Source organism: Nicotiana tabacum, chromosome 10, assembly GCF_000715075.1.
Source record: "Nicotiana tabacum cultivar K326 chromosome 10, ASM71507v2, whole genome shotgun sequence".
Classification (NCBI taxonomy): Eukaryota; Viridiplantae; Streptophyta; class Magnoliopsida; order Solanales; family Solanaceae; genus Nicotiana; species Nicotiana tabacum.
Window position 1 is genome coordinate 112,822,231 of NC_134089.1, and position 19,879 is coordinate 112,842,109.

A 19,879-nucleotide genomic window follows, 5' to 3' on the forward strand; every position below is an offset into this window, starting at 1 on the left:
TGAAAGTTTCCAATTTGACCTAGACTTACGCCTCCCATTAGACCCCACATTACACATTATAAGACTTATACACTTATTTACCAAATTCAATTGATGCTCATCATGTTAATATCACATAAAATATTATAATTAGCCTACCTGGTACCACGAAATCCTAAATTACTTGGTGAAATTTCCGGGGCCTTACAAAAATGTCTAGAAATATTTGGGATTCTCTTATGGGATGTAATATTTAATAGAATATGAAGTACTCCATTTTTATTAACTTTACACAATGTGTTGTACGATAACTTTCTTATCACTCGATCTCTTTGTTTTTCCATATTTATTATATTCTTATATCTTTTTCAAATTTGAAGTGATTTGATAATTAAAAATTAAATAGAACATATTATTATTTAGGTTTTATATTGATTTTATGTTTAATTTAAATTCGGTTAACTTCGAAAGTGTACATCAATAAAAATTTATTGTCAGACAACTAAGAAAATAACTATCATGTGTTTATAAGAAAATTCTATCATAAGAATAGTTTAAATGTATATTTACTTGTAAATTTTTGTTAAGAGTAACATTGACATATTATTCATGTAACAAAAAAATCCGAAAACCCGAAAAATCCGATAAAACTGAACCAATCCAAACCGATGTAAATGGTTTGATTTGTTTTAATGAAAACCAAACCAACTCGGTCCATGTACACCCCTAGCTCTTGACTTAACGTTAAAATAGCACGGTCTAGCCAGTTTTCGGACTGGTCATTCAAAAATAGTCAGCGTTTACCAAGTCAATGAAAAATAATCATTATTTTGCTGCAATAGAGACCGGTCCAGCATGATATACTGGAGTTCGGTGTACCTGTGTATGAACTTGCAGCATATTATGACCGGTATATTATACTGGAACTTCAGTACATTATGCTGGAGTATTTTTCCGAATTTTGAACAGTATTTTCGTTCAAATTTATCTTTACACGAAAAATAGTTAAATTTCGATTACTTTTGAAACTGTGATTATTTTTGAATGACCACTTGTTAATCTGGCTATTTTTGAATTTCTCCGTGACTTAACTTATCATTTCATTGGTTACGCTCTCTGTTTATAGGTCCAATTATTTGTCTAGTGGTCTTAGTGGCTCTGATATATAAAAAAGAAATCAACATAACGTAATATTTAATCCACAAAATTGTATAAACAATTAAACATCTGCAACAATCCTTCATTCAATTTTTCCTTTTATTCTCTTTCCTCATTTGTCCTTACATTCCTTAAGAACAAATAAGAAGGTATACAAGTTATCATACCAGAATTAGGAAATTAACAATGAAATTCATCAAACAATAAAAATTACTATCCCTTACAAATTACAATTGTTAAACATCCAAACCATATGGCACCATCCATATGCAGGTCCTAATTAACAACCCTTTTTCTTGTACATCCAAATAAAATACAAGATTCACAATCAGACACCAAATCGACTCAATCTCAACCCTAACACCAAAGTAATGCTACAACAAATCAAATAAAAAAAAATAGTCACAATAAAATACAAACAAAGCAAACTTTTGGGTTTGCTTTTTTTTTTGGGGGGGTTTATTTTTTTTCCAAATATCAAATGAATTCTTTACTACCTCTATTTTAAATCAAGTAGGAATATTCTAAAATCATGTTAATTATCACAGGGGTCCACAAGAGAATCGGAAGAAAAAAAAATTGGGGAACACATCACGTGAAGGCGCAGCTGTCAGCTGAGGGTAACACTGGAATTGAGAAGCTTACGCTTCTTCCGTGCAACTCATCTTGTTAAATGTTGATGGTGGCGCCGCCGCTGACGGTGGTGCATGGGCGGTTCCGTTGTTGCCCATTTTCTTCATATTCTGTTCATGATAAATCTGTCTTAATCTCTCAATTTCCTTCTTCAGTGCTTCTTGATGAGCTGCCATATAACATGCAAAAAAAAAATGAGCCGAATAAAGAATAGATTTAATTTATAAACACAGAAAGTGTGTAGAATTTTATGTCGTAGCGAATAATCTGATTTATCTTTCAGGTTAGAAATTTTTACGATTACCTATAATTATCTGAAGATGCCTGATAGTTCGAAAAATTACTCATTATAGGTTCTGATAATTAAATACTATGGTTGCGTGAATGACAAGGTTGAAACTTATATAGACGATAATTTATCTTGGAGGAATAAGTTATGTCACTACAATATTGTCATGACATGACCTATTTTTTCGTCAAAAGTATGAGCAATTACTGCATTAATCACGCAATTACTTTTCCATGACATTAGTAAGTTAAAATGAAATCATAGTACTACTACAGGAACTATTCTGTTCACGGCACGTGAAATTTAGGTGAATAATTGATTGCATTGTGACCAGGTGTAAACATAATTAGTACAAAAAAAATCATGAATTGCATGCATGTCGTTCGTTCATTATGTTAAGTCATCAAATCACATTGATTAATTAGGAAGAGCAAATTAAAATCAATTTCGCTAATTAAGAATGATTAAAGTTTTTATGGTCTCTTACCATCTTTAAAAATCTTATCTTGAGCCAAAGCTGCAATTCGTTGTCTGAGTGCACTATTATCAACGTTCAGAAGCAGCCTTTGATGGTCTAGAAAAGCAACCCTTGGTGACAATGCTGATACTTCAGTCTGAGAAGAATTAAAAAAACAATATAAGTTATTTTTCAAGTTATTATAAGAACATGATTATATATTTTAATGAAGAAGAAGTCAGTTAATTATATTAAAAGTAGAAACTTACTTGAAGACTGGTTACACTTCTTTCCAGTTCCGAAATGTACTGTAGCTTTCTAACTCTTGATCTCTGAGCTGATTGCCTGTTAGCTAAAATTCTGGAAAACAAACAAACTCAAATCATTATTAAATAAGACATAAGAGCAATTTGTTGTACATAAACTTTTATTCTGCTACTAACATATTTGGAATTAAGTGCCCAATGGTTTCAATTGCTTTTTTATTTGAAATTACTATTGAAGATATAACTAAGTATATAGAAGTAAATTCACCTTAATTCTTTAAGTTTTTATAGATGAATTTGTTACACAATTAAATAAGGGATAAAGAGCAAGAATAGTTTTCGTGTACTTGTCACATGAAAAATATTCAGGCTACCAGTTTAAACTCTTAAATATTTAAATCTGCAAATGCCTAAAGATGAATACTTTAGCAACTGGATTAGTCATATTATTTACCTCTTAATCCTCTTTGGGTCCACAATAGGATTATTATCTGAAGAATCACTAGCAGGAGGTGGTGGTGGTTGAGTATCACAAGAACTATCAACCTCTCCAGGTTCATTCTTCGGCTGAATTACTTGGTTAACGTCGACCTGTGGGACAAACTTCTGATCTTCATTTTCGCTGATTTGATCAGACGGTGTAGAAGGATTCGTACTAGACGGATTAGAAGACGGCGCTGTAGTAACAGCAAATGCAGCAGCACCGCCGCTATCATCTGAAAACATAGTAGTAAGCTGTTCATCATCTAACTTATCAAACCCAATACTAGAATTAGCGCCGCCGTGGCATTGCTGCAGAAACGGAGCGGCCTCCACGAACGCAATCGGGTCGCTCACTGATCTTCGGTGAGAATTTCTCCTAGCTGATGAGAAATCAAGAAAATCATCAACCCAAGAATTATTATTAATGTTATTGTTATGCAATGGGGGCATAGTTTGAAAAGGCCAATTGTGTGCCATTGTAGGAACTTTTGGTGGTAGTTGAGCCATGCACAAACTAAAATGGCAAGGTTTTATTGTGGTTCAAGAATTGAGATATGGGTAGTATAAAAAGAGAAGAATGAAGAAGAAAGAAAAGGTGTATTTAGGGTAATAATTGAATGGCAAAAATGGTGTGATGTGAGTATCTCTATTTTAAGAGGTTAAGTTGTTTAAGAGTTATTACTAGCAATTTTAAGGGGACCAAAGTTAAGGTTTGTTTTCTATTTATTTTTTTGGAGGGAGAGGGAATAGTGGGTCACATGGGAGAGGGATTAGGACAGCTAGCAACAGCTGTGAAGAGAGTGAAATAAGTCTTTCTTTCAACGGTTTATTAACTGGCGGAATCGGTCACCACGTGCCCTTCGATGTGACCCTTTTCGCCTTTCCTCTTTTCCTGTCCGAAACTCGTTTGTTTGAGATGAGTTTATTATATATTTAATTAGAATAAAATCGTGGTATAACTAATTTCAAAATTAGTTATTCGGGGTGTATGGGCCAAAATACGACCGAGGAGATTTAGCACGAGGAAGGTAATTATCGTGAGAATTGTAATTTATCATAGGCAGTTCGGCGGAGGTCGGTCAGTGACCAACAGAACGAAGTGTTGAGTGGCTCATCAGGGTCGAGGTCGAACACAAGATTGAAGGAACCTACTGGCGAGCTGATTAATCAGGGCCGAGGTTAGGCACTCAGGCCAGTAATAACAGCTAGTTCTGCGATACGATATTTTAGGGGAATATTCTATCGAATATTCTATGCATCTGTACTTTAGGTTAGGTAAGGGGTATGTCTCATATAAATAGAAAGGTAGAGAGAAGAAAAGAGGGCAAGTAATATTTCATTTGATAAGAACACTTTTAAAAAAGCAAGCTCACTAGATAATACAAAGAACAACTTTCAGAGAGAGATTCGATCTTTACATTCTATCCATTGTCATTTCTACCAGATCCGAGAAAGTGTATAATATTCTTTCATGTTCTTGTCTTACATCACTGTCAGAAAGAAGAATCATCCACCTCATTCAATATTTGGGTAAATCATTCTCTTTATTTACATTCGTTGCCATTTAGCATATTTATTGCTTATCATTATTCTCCACTCATTAATAGCAGCACCATTTAATATACATTGCATTAAATCGGCTTTAACGTAATTCCACGTTGTATGTGCAAACACTTTTTGGATCTAGAAATCATTATATTTAACTAGGATTTACATGTTATCTTCTTTCTTAATTAGTTTAACAAAATGTTTCATATTTTTTGCCATACAATTTGGCATCGTCCGTGGGTCTTCCTAGTTAAAATTTTAGTTTCTTTTAGATCTAAACAAACAACGCAAAAAACCCTATACTTCCTTGTGTGCACAAATCTAACATGGCAGGCAACAGAGAGGAAAAAAGGAAGGCAATAGCCGACCTCACCACTAACCTCCTCCACACCATCAACGAAGTGGATGAAACGGAGGGCGAAGATGCAACATCAAACACCTCTCCCAGGCGAAACATTTCGCCCCCACCTCATGGTAGCGTCACGACCTCGCACGGTAAAGGGGCCTCTACATCCACAACAGAAGAGGCACCACCGACAGCGAAAAAACTACTTGAGGCATGGTTGACAAACACGCTGACCAACATTCTCAATAAGCCCGCTCAAAGGACGAACAAAGAAGATGCAGAAGTCTGCATTGTATCGACACCAAACGAGCAAAACGCCCCCCATATAACAGGTATTACTCACAATGTTAGTGATACAGGTAACAACACCCTCACAACCATTTTGAGGAAAATGGAGGAGATGGAGAAAAAGAAAAAATGCTCCGCGACCAAATGAAAGAGCATCAAGAAAGGGTAAACAAAATACCGGGCACCCAAAAACTCCTACCAAAAAGGGACATCGGTCGATTCATTGAGCAGCCATACATCGACGAAGTTACGCCACACCCAATACCCAAAACCTTCAAAATGCCATCTTACCTAAAAATATACGACAACAACGGACCCTAAAGATCATGTGATTCATTACGTCACCGCTGTAAAAAGCAACGATCTCGCCAAAGAGCAAATATCCTCCATCTTACTGAAGAAGTTCGGCAAAACCCTCACCAGGGGTGCATTGACTTGGTATTAATAGCTGCCCGCGCGCTCGATTGAAATATTTGAGGAAATGGCTGATAATTTCGTGACAGCCCATGCCGAAGCAAAAAAGGCAGAGGCGGGAGTAAATAGCATATTTGCCATCAAACAATCACCTAGAGGGGGACTCAAGGACTTCCTTGCTAGATTTAACCGAGTAAGAATGACCTTACCATATGTATTGGAAGGAATAGTTGTGGTAGCCTTTCAGAACGGGCTGAATAGTAGTGGTTCGAGTGCGACCAGAAAGCTGCTGAGCCGCCTTATGAAATATCCCCCGACCACTTGGGAAGAAATACACAATGCTTATTGCGTCGAGGTTCGAGCTGACAAAGATGATCTAAATGGGCCAACTCAATGGCTAACTTCGGTACAAGCTGAATGTAGGAAGGACTAGAGATATGACAATAAGAGAGATCTAGCAGGACCTCGACCTAATTGGGAAAGACATCAGCCTTACAGCCGAGGCACACTCATGCCGCCTCCCCACCACGACGAAGGCCCATCTAGGCCAAGAACAGGAACTCACTGCAGTGAGAGAGGTATGCCCCCTTATTATCTGCTCAGAATTTCTGTGTTTCCCCCTCATAATGTTTTTGCGCACTGGAGAAGCTCGGCCCAAAAGTAAAGTGGCTGGAGAAGATGAGGTCTGACCCGAGCACTAGAAAGTCAAATAGTCTCTGTGAATTCCACCAGGAGCAGGGTCACAAAACCGAGGATTGTATCGCCTTAAGACAAGAGGTCATGAACATGCTTCATCGAGGGCACTTGAAAGAGTTGATGAGCGACCGAGGGAGGGACAATTTCGTCCGTGGACGAGAACAGCACCAGGGACCACCCAAACCACCCTCCCCGACTCGAACCAGTCAAATGATCATCGGAGGGGGCGACGATGCGTCAATCAACAATGTGAAGTTCAACACCACCCACAAACTTAAACGGTCTATCACTCATGAACGGTATGACGAAGAAAGTATCATCTTCGATAAGTCAGATACCCACGGTTAGGTTTTCCCTCACTATGATGCCCTTGTCATTACTTTACGCATCTTAGATACTGATGTAAAACATATTATGGTCGATGACAAGAGTGGCGCGTGCATCATCCACCCTCGAGTTCTCACCCAAATGAAACTCGAGGATAGGATAGTGCCACGCTACATCACAGTAATGGGTTTTAACAATGTAATTGAGCGGACATCTAGAGAAATCACGTTGTCCGTCCTGGAAGATGGAGTCCCTTTGGAGACCACGTTCCATATCATGGACCAGGATACGGCGTACAACGCCATCTCAGATCGACCTTGGATCCACGATGAAAGCCGTCCATTCCAGCTTATATCAAGTCATCAAATTTCCCATCCCTTCGGGGGTGCTCAGCATCAGAGGAAAATAACGCATTGCCAGGGAATGCTACCGCATCGCCCAAGACTGCACACACACCCAACAGTTAAAGGGTAAAGCCAAAGAAGCATAGCAATCAACAGGGTGGAGGTCGAGCGAGGACGAGAAGTATGTGATCAAAGATCCTGAAGTCATAGAAGCTACCGGATCTACCATAGAAGACCTCAACCCCATCCAACTCAATGATAACGACCACAACAAGAAAGCTTTCATCGGCCACAAGCTCCAAGAGCCAGGTAAATTTCGTCAATATTAAATAGTAATGTAGACCTGTCTGCTTTTTCCCATGCAGACATGCCATGTATTCCAAAGGAGATAGCAATGCACAAGCTGAAAGTCGACCCATTCCACCCCCTGGTAAGTCAAATCAGGTGAAATTCAACACTGCCATTAATGACATGGTCCGCGAAGAGGTAGAAATTTGTTGGAAAATGGCTCCATCAGGGTGTCGAGATGTCCTCAATGGGTCACCAATGCGGTCATGGTGAAAAAGAAGAACGGAAAGTGGCAGATGTGCGTGTACTTCACAGACTTAAACAAAGCATGCCCGAAAGATTCGCTTCCACTTACTCATATCGATCAACCCATTGACGCGACTTCCGGACACGAGTTGCTCAGCTTCCTAGACGCTTACTCAGGCTATAATCAGATCCTCATGGAAGAGCAAGACCATCTTTATCACTCATCAGGGAACGTACTGCAACAAAGTGATGTCTTTTAGACTGAAAAACGCGGGTGTGACGTATCAGAGATTGATGACACGAATGTTCAAAGACCAATTAGGCAAAATAATGGAAGTCTACATCGACGACATGTTGGTCAAGTCGAAAATGAAGGAGGATCACATCGACCATATAAAAGAGGCCTTCAACATACACAGGCGTTACGATATGAAATTGAACCCCGAGAAGTGCGCCTTCGAGTAACCTCAGGAAAGTTCCTCGGTTTCTTAGTATCACAACGAGGCATTGAGGTCAACCCCGACCAAATAAAAGCTAAGAAGGAATACCAGAGAGCTTGACTAGAAAGAAAGAAGTATCTGATGAACGTCTCCTCGTCTATCTGGCCATATCTGATGTGAACCGTGAGCGTGGTCTTGGTCCGAGAAAATAAAAGTACGGAATCTCCCATTTATTATATTAGCAAAACTCTGGTTGATGCCGAGACGAGGTATCCCCACCTCAATAAGCTAGCCCTGGCTTTAGTCGTAGCTTCACGAAAGTTTAGACCCTATTTCCAGTGCCACCCCATCTCGGTGGTAACGACATTTCCCCTGAGGAGTATTCTGCATAAACCCGAGCTATTGGGTAGATTAGACAAATGGGATATATAATTGAGCGAGCACGATATAACCGATCAGCCGCGAATGGCGATAAAGTCGCAAGTACTTGCTGACTTCGTGGTCGACGTAAGCACGAAAATTATGCCTGAAGTCGAAAAAGAAGCCACTCATACTTCCTCCAAAACACACGACCTATGGGTGTTGTATATATATGACACCTCTAACGCGTCGGGATCGAGATTAGGACTTGAGGTCCCAACAGGTGAGGTAATTCGTCAGTCCAAAAGATGCCCAGATATGACTAATAACAAAGCCGAGTTAAGCCGTGATCGCAGGTCTAAAGCTAGCACTTAAGTACAGAGCAAAGTGAGTTGTCCTGCTGTGCGACTCTCAGATCGTCGTCAATCAAGTCATAGGGACTTTCCAAATTAAGGAACAAAGACTGCAAAAATATCAAGCCGAGATCTGCAGGTTGTTACCCGAGTTCGATAAATGTCAACTTGACCAAATCCCACAGGCACAACACATTGAAGCAGGAGGCCTCGCCAAACTGGCAGCGGCCACTAGAAGCATAACCGGAGAAGGGGATATGATCACTCTCCTCCACTCGTTGATCAATCAAATCGAGGTACGAACTATAAACTCAACTTGGGACTGGCGCAATCGTATTGTCTCAAATTTGCAGGATGGAGTGCTTTCAGACGATAAAAAAAAGCCAAAAAGCTTCGAATGCAGGCAGCCAGGTACACCGTCATCAATAACGACTTGTACAAAAGAACATATGGCGGCCCCTAGCAAAATGCTTAGGCCTAAACCAGACGAGCGCGTCCTCAAAGAAGTTCATGAACGTCATTGCGGAGCTCATACTCTCATTAGATGCCTCATATGAGCAGGCTACTACTGGCCTACAATGAAAAAAAGGCCAATGACTTCATAGAAAAATGCGAGCAATGCCAAAAATACACCTCTATGATCCACCAAGCGGGCGAGAACCTCTACGCAGTCACGTCACCCTGGCCTTTCATCATTAGGAATGGACATCGTCCGACCCCTCCCAGCGGGATGAGGTAATGTACGATTTCTTTTAGTTTTAACTGACTATTTTTCCAAGTTGGTAAAAGCAGGTGCATTCACCCAAATACGAGAGCAAGAAGTGATCACCTTTATATGAAGAAATATCGTGTGTCGTTTCGGCCTCCCCAAAGAAATCAGTTGTGACAACGGGATCCAATTCACTGGAAAAAAGATCGTTGAGTTCTTTGAGAAATAGCATATCAAAAGAATACTCTCCATGCCATATCATCCTGCGAGCAATGGGCAAATGGAGTCCTCCAACAAGTTAATATTGAATATCATAAAGAAGAAGCTTGATAACGCCAAGGGACTGTGGCTGGAAATACTATGAGCATAACGTACAACGCCAAAAACAAGCATAGGGGAAACACCATACTCAATGGTCTATGGGACTGATACAGTAATATCGGTCGAGGTCGAAAAACCAAGTCTAAGGTACTCACACGAGAGCGGGCCAAGGAACGACGAAAGTAGGAGGCAAGACCTCGACGAGGCTGAAGAGTGAAGAGATGGCTTAAATAAGAATGGTCGCTCAGAAACAACAGGAAGAGCGATACTACAACAAAAAAGCCAAGACCAAACCACTCAAAGTCGAAGGCTACGTGTTAAAAGCCAAAACATAGGCAAGTAAGGATCCACGAGAAGGAAAACTAGGGATTAATTGGGAAGGCCCATACAAAATTACAGCGGCAGTAGGCAAAGGGTCATTCCACCTAGAAACAATGGAGGGAAAGCTACTACCAAACAACTGGAACATCGCCCACCTCAAGTACTTCAACTTCTAATGAAAGATGTTCTCCGAGGTGTACTTTTTTCCCTCAACTGAGTTTAGTGCCAATTGGGTTTTCTCGATGAGGTTTTTAATGAGGCGACGAAGAGGACATTTCGAAGTTAAAGCACAAGCAGGTGAGATTACTAGTTAGCAAGTTTATTGCTCGACCCCTCGAATATTTCTCCAGGTCGAACAATAAAGGGACTAGATAGACTGGGACTGGAATAGCAGCCCGAAAAACATGTAAACTTCTCCAATGTATATATATAAGCAAAGCATACAAACACATGACGTTCGCCTGTCTCCAAGTTTTAACTCCGCACCAATCAATGCACTCACATCCAACCTCGTTCGAATCAACTAAGCGTCAACATTTGACCTCGCTCGAATCGACTCACATTCAATCTCGCTCGAATCGAATCACATTAGACCTCGCTCTAATCGACTTACATTAGACCTCGTTCGAATCAACTAAGAGTCAACATTCGACCTCACTCGAATCGACTCACATTCAACCTTGTTCAAATCAACTAAGAGTCAACATTCGACCTCACATTTGACCTAATTCGAATCAACTAAGAGTCAACATTCGACCTCGCTCGAATCGACTCACATTCAACCTTATTCGAATCAACTAAGAGTCAACATTCGACCTCGCTCAAATCAAATCACATTCGACCTCGTTCGAATCAACTAAAAGTCAATATTTGACCTCGCTCGAATCGACTCACATGCGACCTCATTTGAATCAACTAAGAGTCAATATTCGACCTCGCTCAAATCAACTCACGTTCGACCTTGTTAGAATTAATTAAAGTGACATTCAACCTCGCTCGAATTAACACGTTCGACCTTGTTCGAAACAACTCACATTCGACCTCGTTTGAATTAATACGCTTAACCTTGTTTGAATTAGTAAAGAATTATTTTCGACTGCACTCGAATTCAACCTATACTCAACCTGAATTGAGTTCAATTTATAAGTCAACTTCGTTTGAGTTAAGCACGACGACATGGGACTTCACTAAGATTCAATCAAAGATGTACTCGACTATGTTCGAGATAACACATACTGACACAATTCTTCTAAGGCAACTATTTGAAAAATGTTCGAAGAAAAATAAAAGACCCAACAACGTACAATAAGGGGATATTATCATTCCATTCCAAAAAATATCTTACAAAGGGCCAAAAGAAGCCCACACAAAAAAAAGAAGGCAAAAACTAAGTACAAAGTATTACTCCACGTCATCCTCGCCTTCACCATCCGGCGCAACAGAGACATCTCTGCCATTGCCTTGAGGATATTCATTTTCATACAAGGCATCCTTCTCAAGCTAGTCCAATTCTTCCTCCTCCTCGCCATCACCGGTCGTCGGAGTAGCTGGGTCATAACCGCAAGCAACTCTGGCCGCACGTGCCTAGACACGAGCATCTTCAAAATTGGCCTCAAGAACCTTCCCCTCCGTCATCAAATTCTTGAGAATGTCCAGCTAAGCCTCGGCGTGGATCCATATCTCGTATAAGTGCTGCGGAACGTCAGGAAAATCAGAAGTATGAGAGGACGACTGGGCCAACAGCTGCGCCTTCTCGCCCTCAAGAGTAGCGACTTGATCACTAAGGCTCGAAACCTCTCTCTCGAGCCCACCAATTCATTCATCAAGCTGTGCCTCCCTTACCACGACCGTTTTCGCTTCACTCACCCGTTCAGATATAAGCACACGAATGAATTCCTCCATGTCTCCACCTTCGCCAAAGTTGTCATCCTGGCCTCCTCGGACTTCGCCAACTCTGCCACTTTCTCGATCAACTCATCACTTAAGGCGTTTGCTTTGATCAAACTCTGCTCAAGCTTAGCTCGTAGGGATGCCACTTAAGCTTGAAGGTCAACACACTCAGCCGCGACCCCCTTGCTCACCTCGAGTTCGTCCTCCTTGGCTCTAAGCGCCCCCTTAAACTCATTGCATCTGCCAATGACCATCACGAGCTCATCGTCCTTCTACACCAACTCATCTCTAAGGGATTGGAAGTTGTTGTCCGCGTTGAATCGGGCATGCATCTCAAGTAATTATCACGATACTTGCGATACTTTAAAACCATCTTCTTGAAAATAGTCTCATGCTTCTCCTCTTGGCGGACGCTCTCGATCTCCAAAATAAGGGTCTAAGAAACAAAAAGGAAGAGCTAAAAAGGGCCAGTAAAGATAGAAAGGGGGAAGGACGCAAAATACAGAAATGACAAAAAGGAAAACACAAACTCACCCTCAGAGCCATTCCAGATATGCCTAACGACATATTGACATCCTTAAATGACCGTAGAGTCATGTTCTCGGCGCCATAGCAAAGAGGGACCAAAGAAGGGACCATGCTCTTTGTGTTAGTCAATAGGTCACAATCCAGAGGGATGACTATAAAATAAGAAGATTCATCTACTCGCACCTCAACCCAGGTAAAACCCTCATCAAATATCCTCTCCTCTTCGGGGTAGACATTGGAGCCGGATTCATAGTCATCTATGGCCACACCTTTTTTCTTCACTTTGATAGAGGAAGGAACGTCAACCCACTTTGACATTGACGATTCGCTCCCCGGAATGACCTTGATCGCCTCTGTTCGCCCTCCTTCTCCCACGACGACCTCTAATAAAGAAGCAATCTCTACATTTGAAGGGACGCAGTATCCGTGTCCAAAACTATGCTGCCCTCGGGCTCAACCGCGGCCATCTCGGGATCGCCCCTTGCTGGCTCTTCATTCCTCGCTACCTCTACTCTCCGCATTTTTAGCGAAACTAATTTCCCCTTGCTCAGCAATGACTCATCTACCAAATGCAATAAAGGAGAAGTTGGAGTCTCCGTTGATGGGGCAACTGCTCGATGATCAGGCCCTACATTGGGCCAGAACCTGAGGAGTAGCAGTTGTCTGTGCAGACCCGCCTACAGTCACGGCGAGACGAGATCCAGTCGAGGTACCCGACTAACGAAAAATGGGAGTGGGAGTCTTCACTTTCCTTGGAACTCCCTAATCTAATAACAAATAAAAACCACATTAAGAGGACGGTATTAAGGTCGAAGTGACTGGATATTGGGACTCCGACTTACCGGTCGAAGAAGGTTTATGCCCAAACTTCTTGTTGAATGACGACCATTCACAGATTTCCACCGTGTAAGGCAAAATCTGAGCCACCCAATCGTGAATATCGGCGACCAGCATAGGAGGATCCTTCTCGGCTAACGATCAGTTAACAAAAATACTTACGAGCGAAGTTTTACTCCTTAGGGAATCCGCTAGGGTTCGCCACCACGTGCTCAGTTTTAATGAAGAAAGCGTTGACCCAAAATCGACGATTCGTCTTATCATCCATTTTCACCACCAACCCCTTGGTCCCATAAAGATGGAGATGTATCATCGTCCTCTTGTGGAAGCTTGGCGCGAAAGATGTAGCAGATGACAGATGGAGATCCCACGGTTGGCCAACTCCACGTACTTTATCAGCATGAGAAAATTTTTGTAAATATAGGGGGTGAGTTGGGCCGGACAGATACCGTAATAGCAGCAGAACTCCTCCACCAACCGGGGAAGAGGTAGATAATAGCCCACTTGAAATAGGTACGCGTAAAATGCGCAATACCCAGGACTGTGAATGTGGATCACATCGTTCCTAGCTAGGACCAGGTCGATGTGAGCAAGGATGTTGTACTTGGCCTTAAGCCCGGTAAGATGGACCGCTCCCATCTTGGATTTTACAGGCTCAGGTTCGTCCGCGGGTGATTTCGAGAAGTTCAACATAGTCTTATCACCACGAGGAACGATTTCTTCCACCATGGAAAGCTTTCTTCCTCCATAGCAACAGCCTCTCCTTCATTGTGAGTAGGTAAGGCCACTGATAACGGAACCGGGTCAAGGGTCTCCTCGGGATTAGAAGATACACTAGCCATCTTTTGTTATATCTGTGTGAGGAAATGAAAGTGTAAGAATTGAAAATGCAAGAAGTGATAATGGCAAGAATTGCAGAAAATAGGAACGCAGGGAGAAGAAGAAGAGGAACAGATATACAAGTTCGAAAGATTGGAAAATGTAAAGTCTCATGCAAAGGGTTTCCCCCCTCTATTTATAGAGAAATCCGGCGCACAAATCAAGAAAAATAACTGTCAAATGCACTGGGATCGAAACATCACGGACACAGGAAACAAGCAATGCACCGGGAAGCGGCATAATGATGACGCATTGAGCTGTGATGTCATTTCAGAACTGATGTCATTAAGCATGGCTCTCAGAATGTCACGTCACCAACTCGGCCGCAATTCTCACTCTTCGACCTCCCCATCTGAATCTCCCCAAACTGAGACTAACAAAGTACGCTCATCGAGGTCGACCAAAAGGCGGCCTCGATAAGCGGAGGGACTAACTGTATGAGTCAAAATCCAATCGAGGAGATTTAGCATGAGGAGGGTAATTATCGTGAGAATTGTAATTTATCATAGGCAGTTCGGTCGAGGTCGGTTAGTTGCGAACGGAAAAAAGTGTTGAGTGGCTCATCAGGGTCGAGGTCATACACAAGATTGAAGGAACCTACTGGCGAGCTGATTAATTTGGGTCGAGGTCAGGCATTCATGCTAGTAATAACGGTTGGTTCTGCGATAAGATATTTTAGGGGAATATTCTATCGAATATTCTCTGCATCTGTACTTTAGGTTAGGTAAGGGGTATGTCCTATATAAATAGAAAAGTTGAGAGAAGAAAAGAGGGAAAGTAATATTCCATTTGATAAGAACACTTTTGAAAAGAAGCTCACTAGATAGTACAAAGAACAACTTTCAGAGAGAGATTCGATCTTTACATTCTATCCATTGTCATTTCCAACAGATCCGAGAAAGTATATAATATTCTCTCATGTTCTTGTCTTACATCATTGTCAGAGAGAAGAATCATCCACCTCATTCAATATTTGGGTGCAACATTCTCTCTATTTACATTCGTTGCCATTTAGCATTATTGTTTATCATTATTCCCCACTCATTAATAGCAGCACCATTTAATATACATTGCATTAAATCGGCTTTAACATAATCCCACGTTATCTGTGCAAACACTTTTTGGATCTACAAATCATTATATTTAACTAGAATTTACCCGTTATCTTCTTACTTAATTAGTTTAGCAAAAGGTTTCATACTTTTTGGTCAAACACCATGATTATAATGTTCTTTTATCTCTATGGGAAGGTGTGATAACTAATTATGGGATAATATGTTTCCCAACCAAACGACCTCTAATTTTATATGTAGTAAAGTAAATTATCACCATTATCGTTTTGACAGTTAAAAACTTTTTCTTGTTACTGGCAAGTGGCAGCTCAATTGTTGGAGCGCAATGCAGTAATTTTAGGTTCTGATAGAATGTTTGGTCGAAGATTCAGTTTCGTAGGTAATAGACGTGTTCGTTTTGGTTCCCTAGTAAGAACGATAAATAGACGATGCACTATTTTTGGTGCTATGTATGATTTTTTTGACTTGATAGGTACATTCAATTGGAACTACAATAGAGAGGAGGATATATTCAGGCCAAATTATGAATTTCAAATTGCTAATATATAAGGTATTTGCTTAAAAATTTGAAGTAAAACCTTTACCAATGTCTTTTCAGTATTTTCTTCAATCGAAAAATGACTAGATAACAAGAGAATTTTACTTCTCATTTTTCTATTTACAATCTCGGTAAAGCTTGAATGACTCGACTCATTCATTGTTATTCAATGAATTTAGGGAAATTTATATATAACTTCGTTTAAAGAAAAATAATTTTATTCGTTGGTTGATTAAATCGTTGTACCCTTACCTTAATAATTTGCACAATTTACCACTAAAGGTGTGGTGTGTTGAATTGTGTCCCACATCGATGAGTTATGGGTATCTTGGTCTTCTTATATGGTCTTGGGCAATCCTCACCTCACAAGCTAGCTTTTGGGGTTGAGTTAGGCCCAAGGTCCATTCTTATCATGGTATTAGAGTCAGACACATCCTAATTTATTATTACTGATGTTGGGCCGGCCCCTATTTATATTGTCCACGCTCCAGTTGCAGGCCTGAGCATGGGGGGGGGGGTGTTGAATTGTGTCCCACATCGATGGGTTATGGGTATTTTGGTCAATCTTCACCTCACAAGCTAACTTTTGGGGTTGAGTTAGACTCAAAGTCCATTCTTATCATGGTGCCAGTGGTAATACTACATCCTCAACTAGAGATTTCATGTCTAAACCTTGAGAATATAATTGCCTTTGGTATAGAGTATTTTAAAGTAATAAATCTCGAAGCGAATCCAAATTAGTCAAGCTCTAAAGCAGATATCAGAATTTTTTTAAAAAATACTATATTTGCATAAAATAAAGACCTCAAAATGAAAGGCATAGAAATGAGAAATCCCTACAAATTGGATAAAAGATCATATATATGTAGTATTATATTGGTTGAATTAAAGGATAAAGGTATAGTAGGGAAGATGAGTTTGTGAAGAAAAAGTAGGAGATGTTAGAATCATGTCTTCCTCTTCCCCCATGTGAACTGTTTTGTAATAGCAACCCCTCTCTCCTCTTTCCTTTGTCCTCAAATCACAGTCACATGGAGACTATGTGAATGTCCCTTTTACACAAAAAAATAAAAATAAAGAATCCCCACCTCTTACATTAATTCAAGACTTCAACCAAATCCCAAACCATATATTAGTTTAATTAATTTCTTGAATGTAGCTTCCTTGCACCATCGCATTAATTGTAATGATTCTCTTTTTTGTTTAATTGAAAGAAACTATATATAGGAGACACTAATAATGATTAGTGATAAGTTCAAAGGCATGTTAAGTACCTCTGTCACGCAGAAACCTTGTCTACTGCATGTGCCTACTATATATCGATACAATAGTATTATCTTCTGTTTTTGAAAAGTTTGAGATTGTTGATTTATTTATTCTATAATTTTGATTCCCCCTTGCCATGCATTATTAAACAAAAATTGCCAACCCCTTGTTCAAGTTAACTTGAATATGACGTCTTTTGCTCTCCTCTTTTACTTTCCCCCTGTTTGAGAGAGTAACCAAATAGTCTTGGAGCATATTCTTGGTTTTAAGTTCACGCCTTTTGATATTCGAACGCGGTTCAGAATCTTGTGGGATTATCTCTTTTTCACCAAATTAATATTATCTCATTGTGGTGTGAAAAAAAGTGATGTTTCAAAAAAAAAATTACCACAAAACCTGTGGCAGTAGAAGAATGATGAAAATTCTTTCATCCTTAATTAGATGTTTCATGTTGGGATTGACTGTTGAGTGCTAGAATAGAGTTCTATTTGGTAGTAGGGCTGTTCATTCGGATCGGATATCCGAAATCCGAACCGATCCATTCAATTTTGAATTTCGGATTTCGGATTGGATCGGATTTCGGATTATGTTTATTAAAATTTCGGATTTCGGATCGGATTTCGGATTGGTATATTTTAATCCAATCCAATCCGAAATCCGAAATTATTAGGACATGTATAAATACTACACTTTAATTTACATCAACCTCCAAGTTATTACCTTTACAATTGCTAGATTTAGCTATATTGGCACCATAGTACTCTCATAATTGCATAAACATGAATTTTTCTTAATGTATTGCCTCTTTTACAAAGAAAATATACATATTAGTTTAACTTTGAGGCATAATAATACGATCCGATATCCGATCCGATCCAAACTTTAAAATCCGATCCGATCCGATATAATTCGGATCGGATTCGGATTGCATTTTCTAGAATCCGAAATTCGAAATTCGAATCCGAAATATGCTAAATCCGATCTGATCCGATCCGTGCACAACCCTATTTGATAGGGAGCAACCCTCAGTATATCTTATTTTATATCTATGCAGAAGACCTAAAATAAATTTGTTAACGAAAAATGCAAACCTCCTTCACTGAAATTACAAAAACAAAATTCAATTTGAATTATGATGGAATTATGTTATAACAAAGAATCAAGTCTTTAAAAAAAGAGATAGTTGGGTCATGGCAATCCAAGAGGATTAGCATGTGCAATCAAGGAAGAAATTTGAGAAAGATGATACCAAATGCTATATGCAACAAAGATTCTTTTGGCTAATATATTAGTCAATGTCGCTCTCCATAATTGTCTAAAAATCCTAATTTTTGGAGAGTTGGGAATCCCAAAAAATTCTCAAAGGGTCCGTACAGAAAAGGAGATTAGGACACAAAAGTAGCATTATTGCACGTGGGAGGAGCCAGCAGGACCCTACTTGTTCATTTCATTCAGAAATTATAACCAAACGGAAACAGCCCAAAAGGTTGAAGGACCATTCCAACAATTAATTTTTTACTGCAATTATAGTTTTCTTTTAAACAAAAAGAGAGAGAATACTTGCGGGAACCCAAAAACATGGGGTGCAAATGTGTAAATACTAAAAGAGTGGGTCCTGATTTAGCACATTTTCATCAACTTATGGTAGACAATGTGATATACCACGGCCTCCCACTCACAAATCCTGTTTTCTGAATCAAAGAAACTGAATTGTTTTTCTGAATAGAACAGATAACAGCTTGTTTGGATGGTTGTTACGGGTCGTTTCATAACGTATTGTATTGTATTATATTGTATTGTATCGTTTGATGAATACAATATTTGGATAGACTGTATCGTTTGTCATCGTTTCATGATATCACGCACCTGCAATATAAGGAATAAACTAGCAATATTATAAAGAAAAATTATGATACGAGGTAGAATTATTATATAAGAAGATAGGGAAAAGGATAAAATAAGATTATTTATTAATAATGAAGGGCGAGATAAGAAAAAAAAAATTAGGTAACGACGTGACCACATCATATCGGTCGTTACATAAAGTGGCACCTTTCGTTGTTACGTAATGACGGATTTAACGATACGATAAAATTTAAGTAACAATCAAAACAAACATTGCATTTAAAGTAACAATACGATACGATACAATAGGGTAAACAACCATCGAAACAAGCTGTAAGTGTTTTCCGGCAACCCGAGGCTTATTTATTGAAAAATAGAGGTCGAAAATGGACCTCCATCGCTTCTTTTTTACATCCTGAATTTTGATTTAATGATAAGAGTGTAATGCATGGAGCGTGGATTAGCATACTCATAGTCGAATCCAAAATTTAAATTTTATAGGTTTAAAATTACAATTTTACTATATCTCATTTAATTTAATGGGTTTAAAACTTATTATTTGTACATATTTAATAATTTTTAGGCAAAAATATAAGGTATGGGTGAAAGCTATGAGTTCAGATGAACCCGTAGCATCAACTCTAGATTCGCTCCTGAACATACGCTGCTTGTTCGAGAAGCAAAAAGTATTGCATAAATTGAGCGTGCCAAATAACTTTTAGGAGTTAGCTTGCTGAAATATGTTCATCTCTTTTAT

At 39.6% G+C, this 19,879-nt stretch overlaps 1 protein-coding gene across 1 annotated transcript; it reads right to left on the reverse strand.

The window, feature by feature from the left end:
- Nucleotides 1-1,309: 1,309 nt before the first annotated feature.
- On the reverse strand, nucleotides 1,310-3,907 carry LOC107777300 (basic leucine zipper 34-like). The gene is made up of 4 exons (XM_016597296.2): nucleotides 3,237-3,907; nucleotides 2,786-2,876; nucleotides 2,547-2,673; nucleotides 1,310-1,939 (listed from the first exon to the last, which is right to left on the reverse strand). Exons 1-4 carry the CDS (start codon nucleotides 3,770-3,772, stop codon nucleotides 1,779-1,781), a joined length of 915 nt encoding a protein of 304 aa, XP_016452782.1. The 5' UTR covers nucleotides 3,773-3,907; the 3' UTR covers nucleotides 1,310-1,778.
- Nucleotides 3,908-19,879: the final 15,972 nt, after the last annotated feature.

What these genes read in the sequence shown, in the direction of transcription:
- LOC107777300 (XM_016597296.2), bottom strand. Translation starts at nt 3,772, where the DNA reads ATGGCTCAACTACCACCAAAAGTTCCTACAATGGCACACAATTGGCCT. An exon ending in GAAGTGTAACCAGTCTTCAA is followed by an intron (nt 2,674 to 2,785) that starts GTAAGTTTCTAC and finishes AATTCTTCTCAG; the next exon opens with ACTGAAGTATCAGCATTGTC. An exon ending in AGATAAGATTTTTAAAGATG is followed by an intron (nt 1,940 to 2,546) that starts GTAAGAGACCAT and finishes GTTATATGGCAG; the next exon opens with CTCATCAAGAAGCACTGAAG.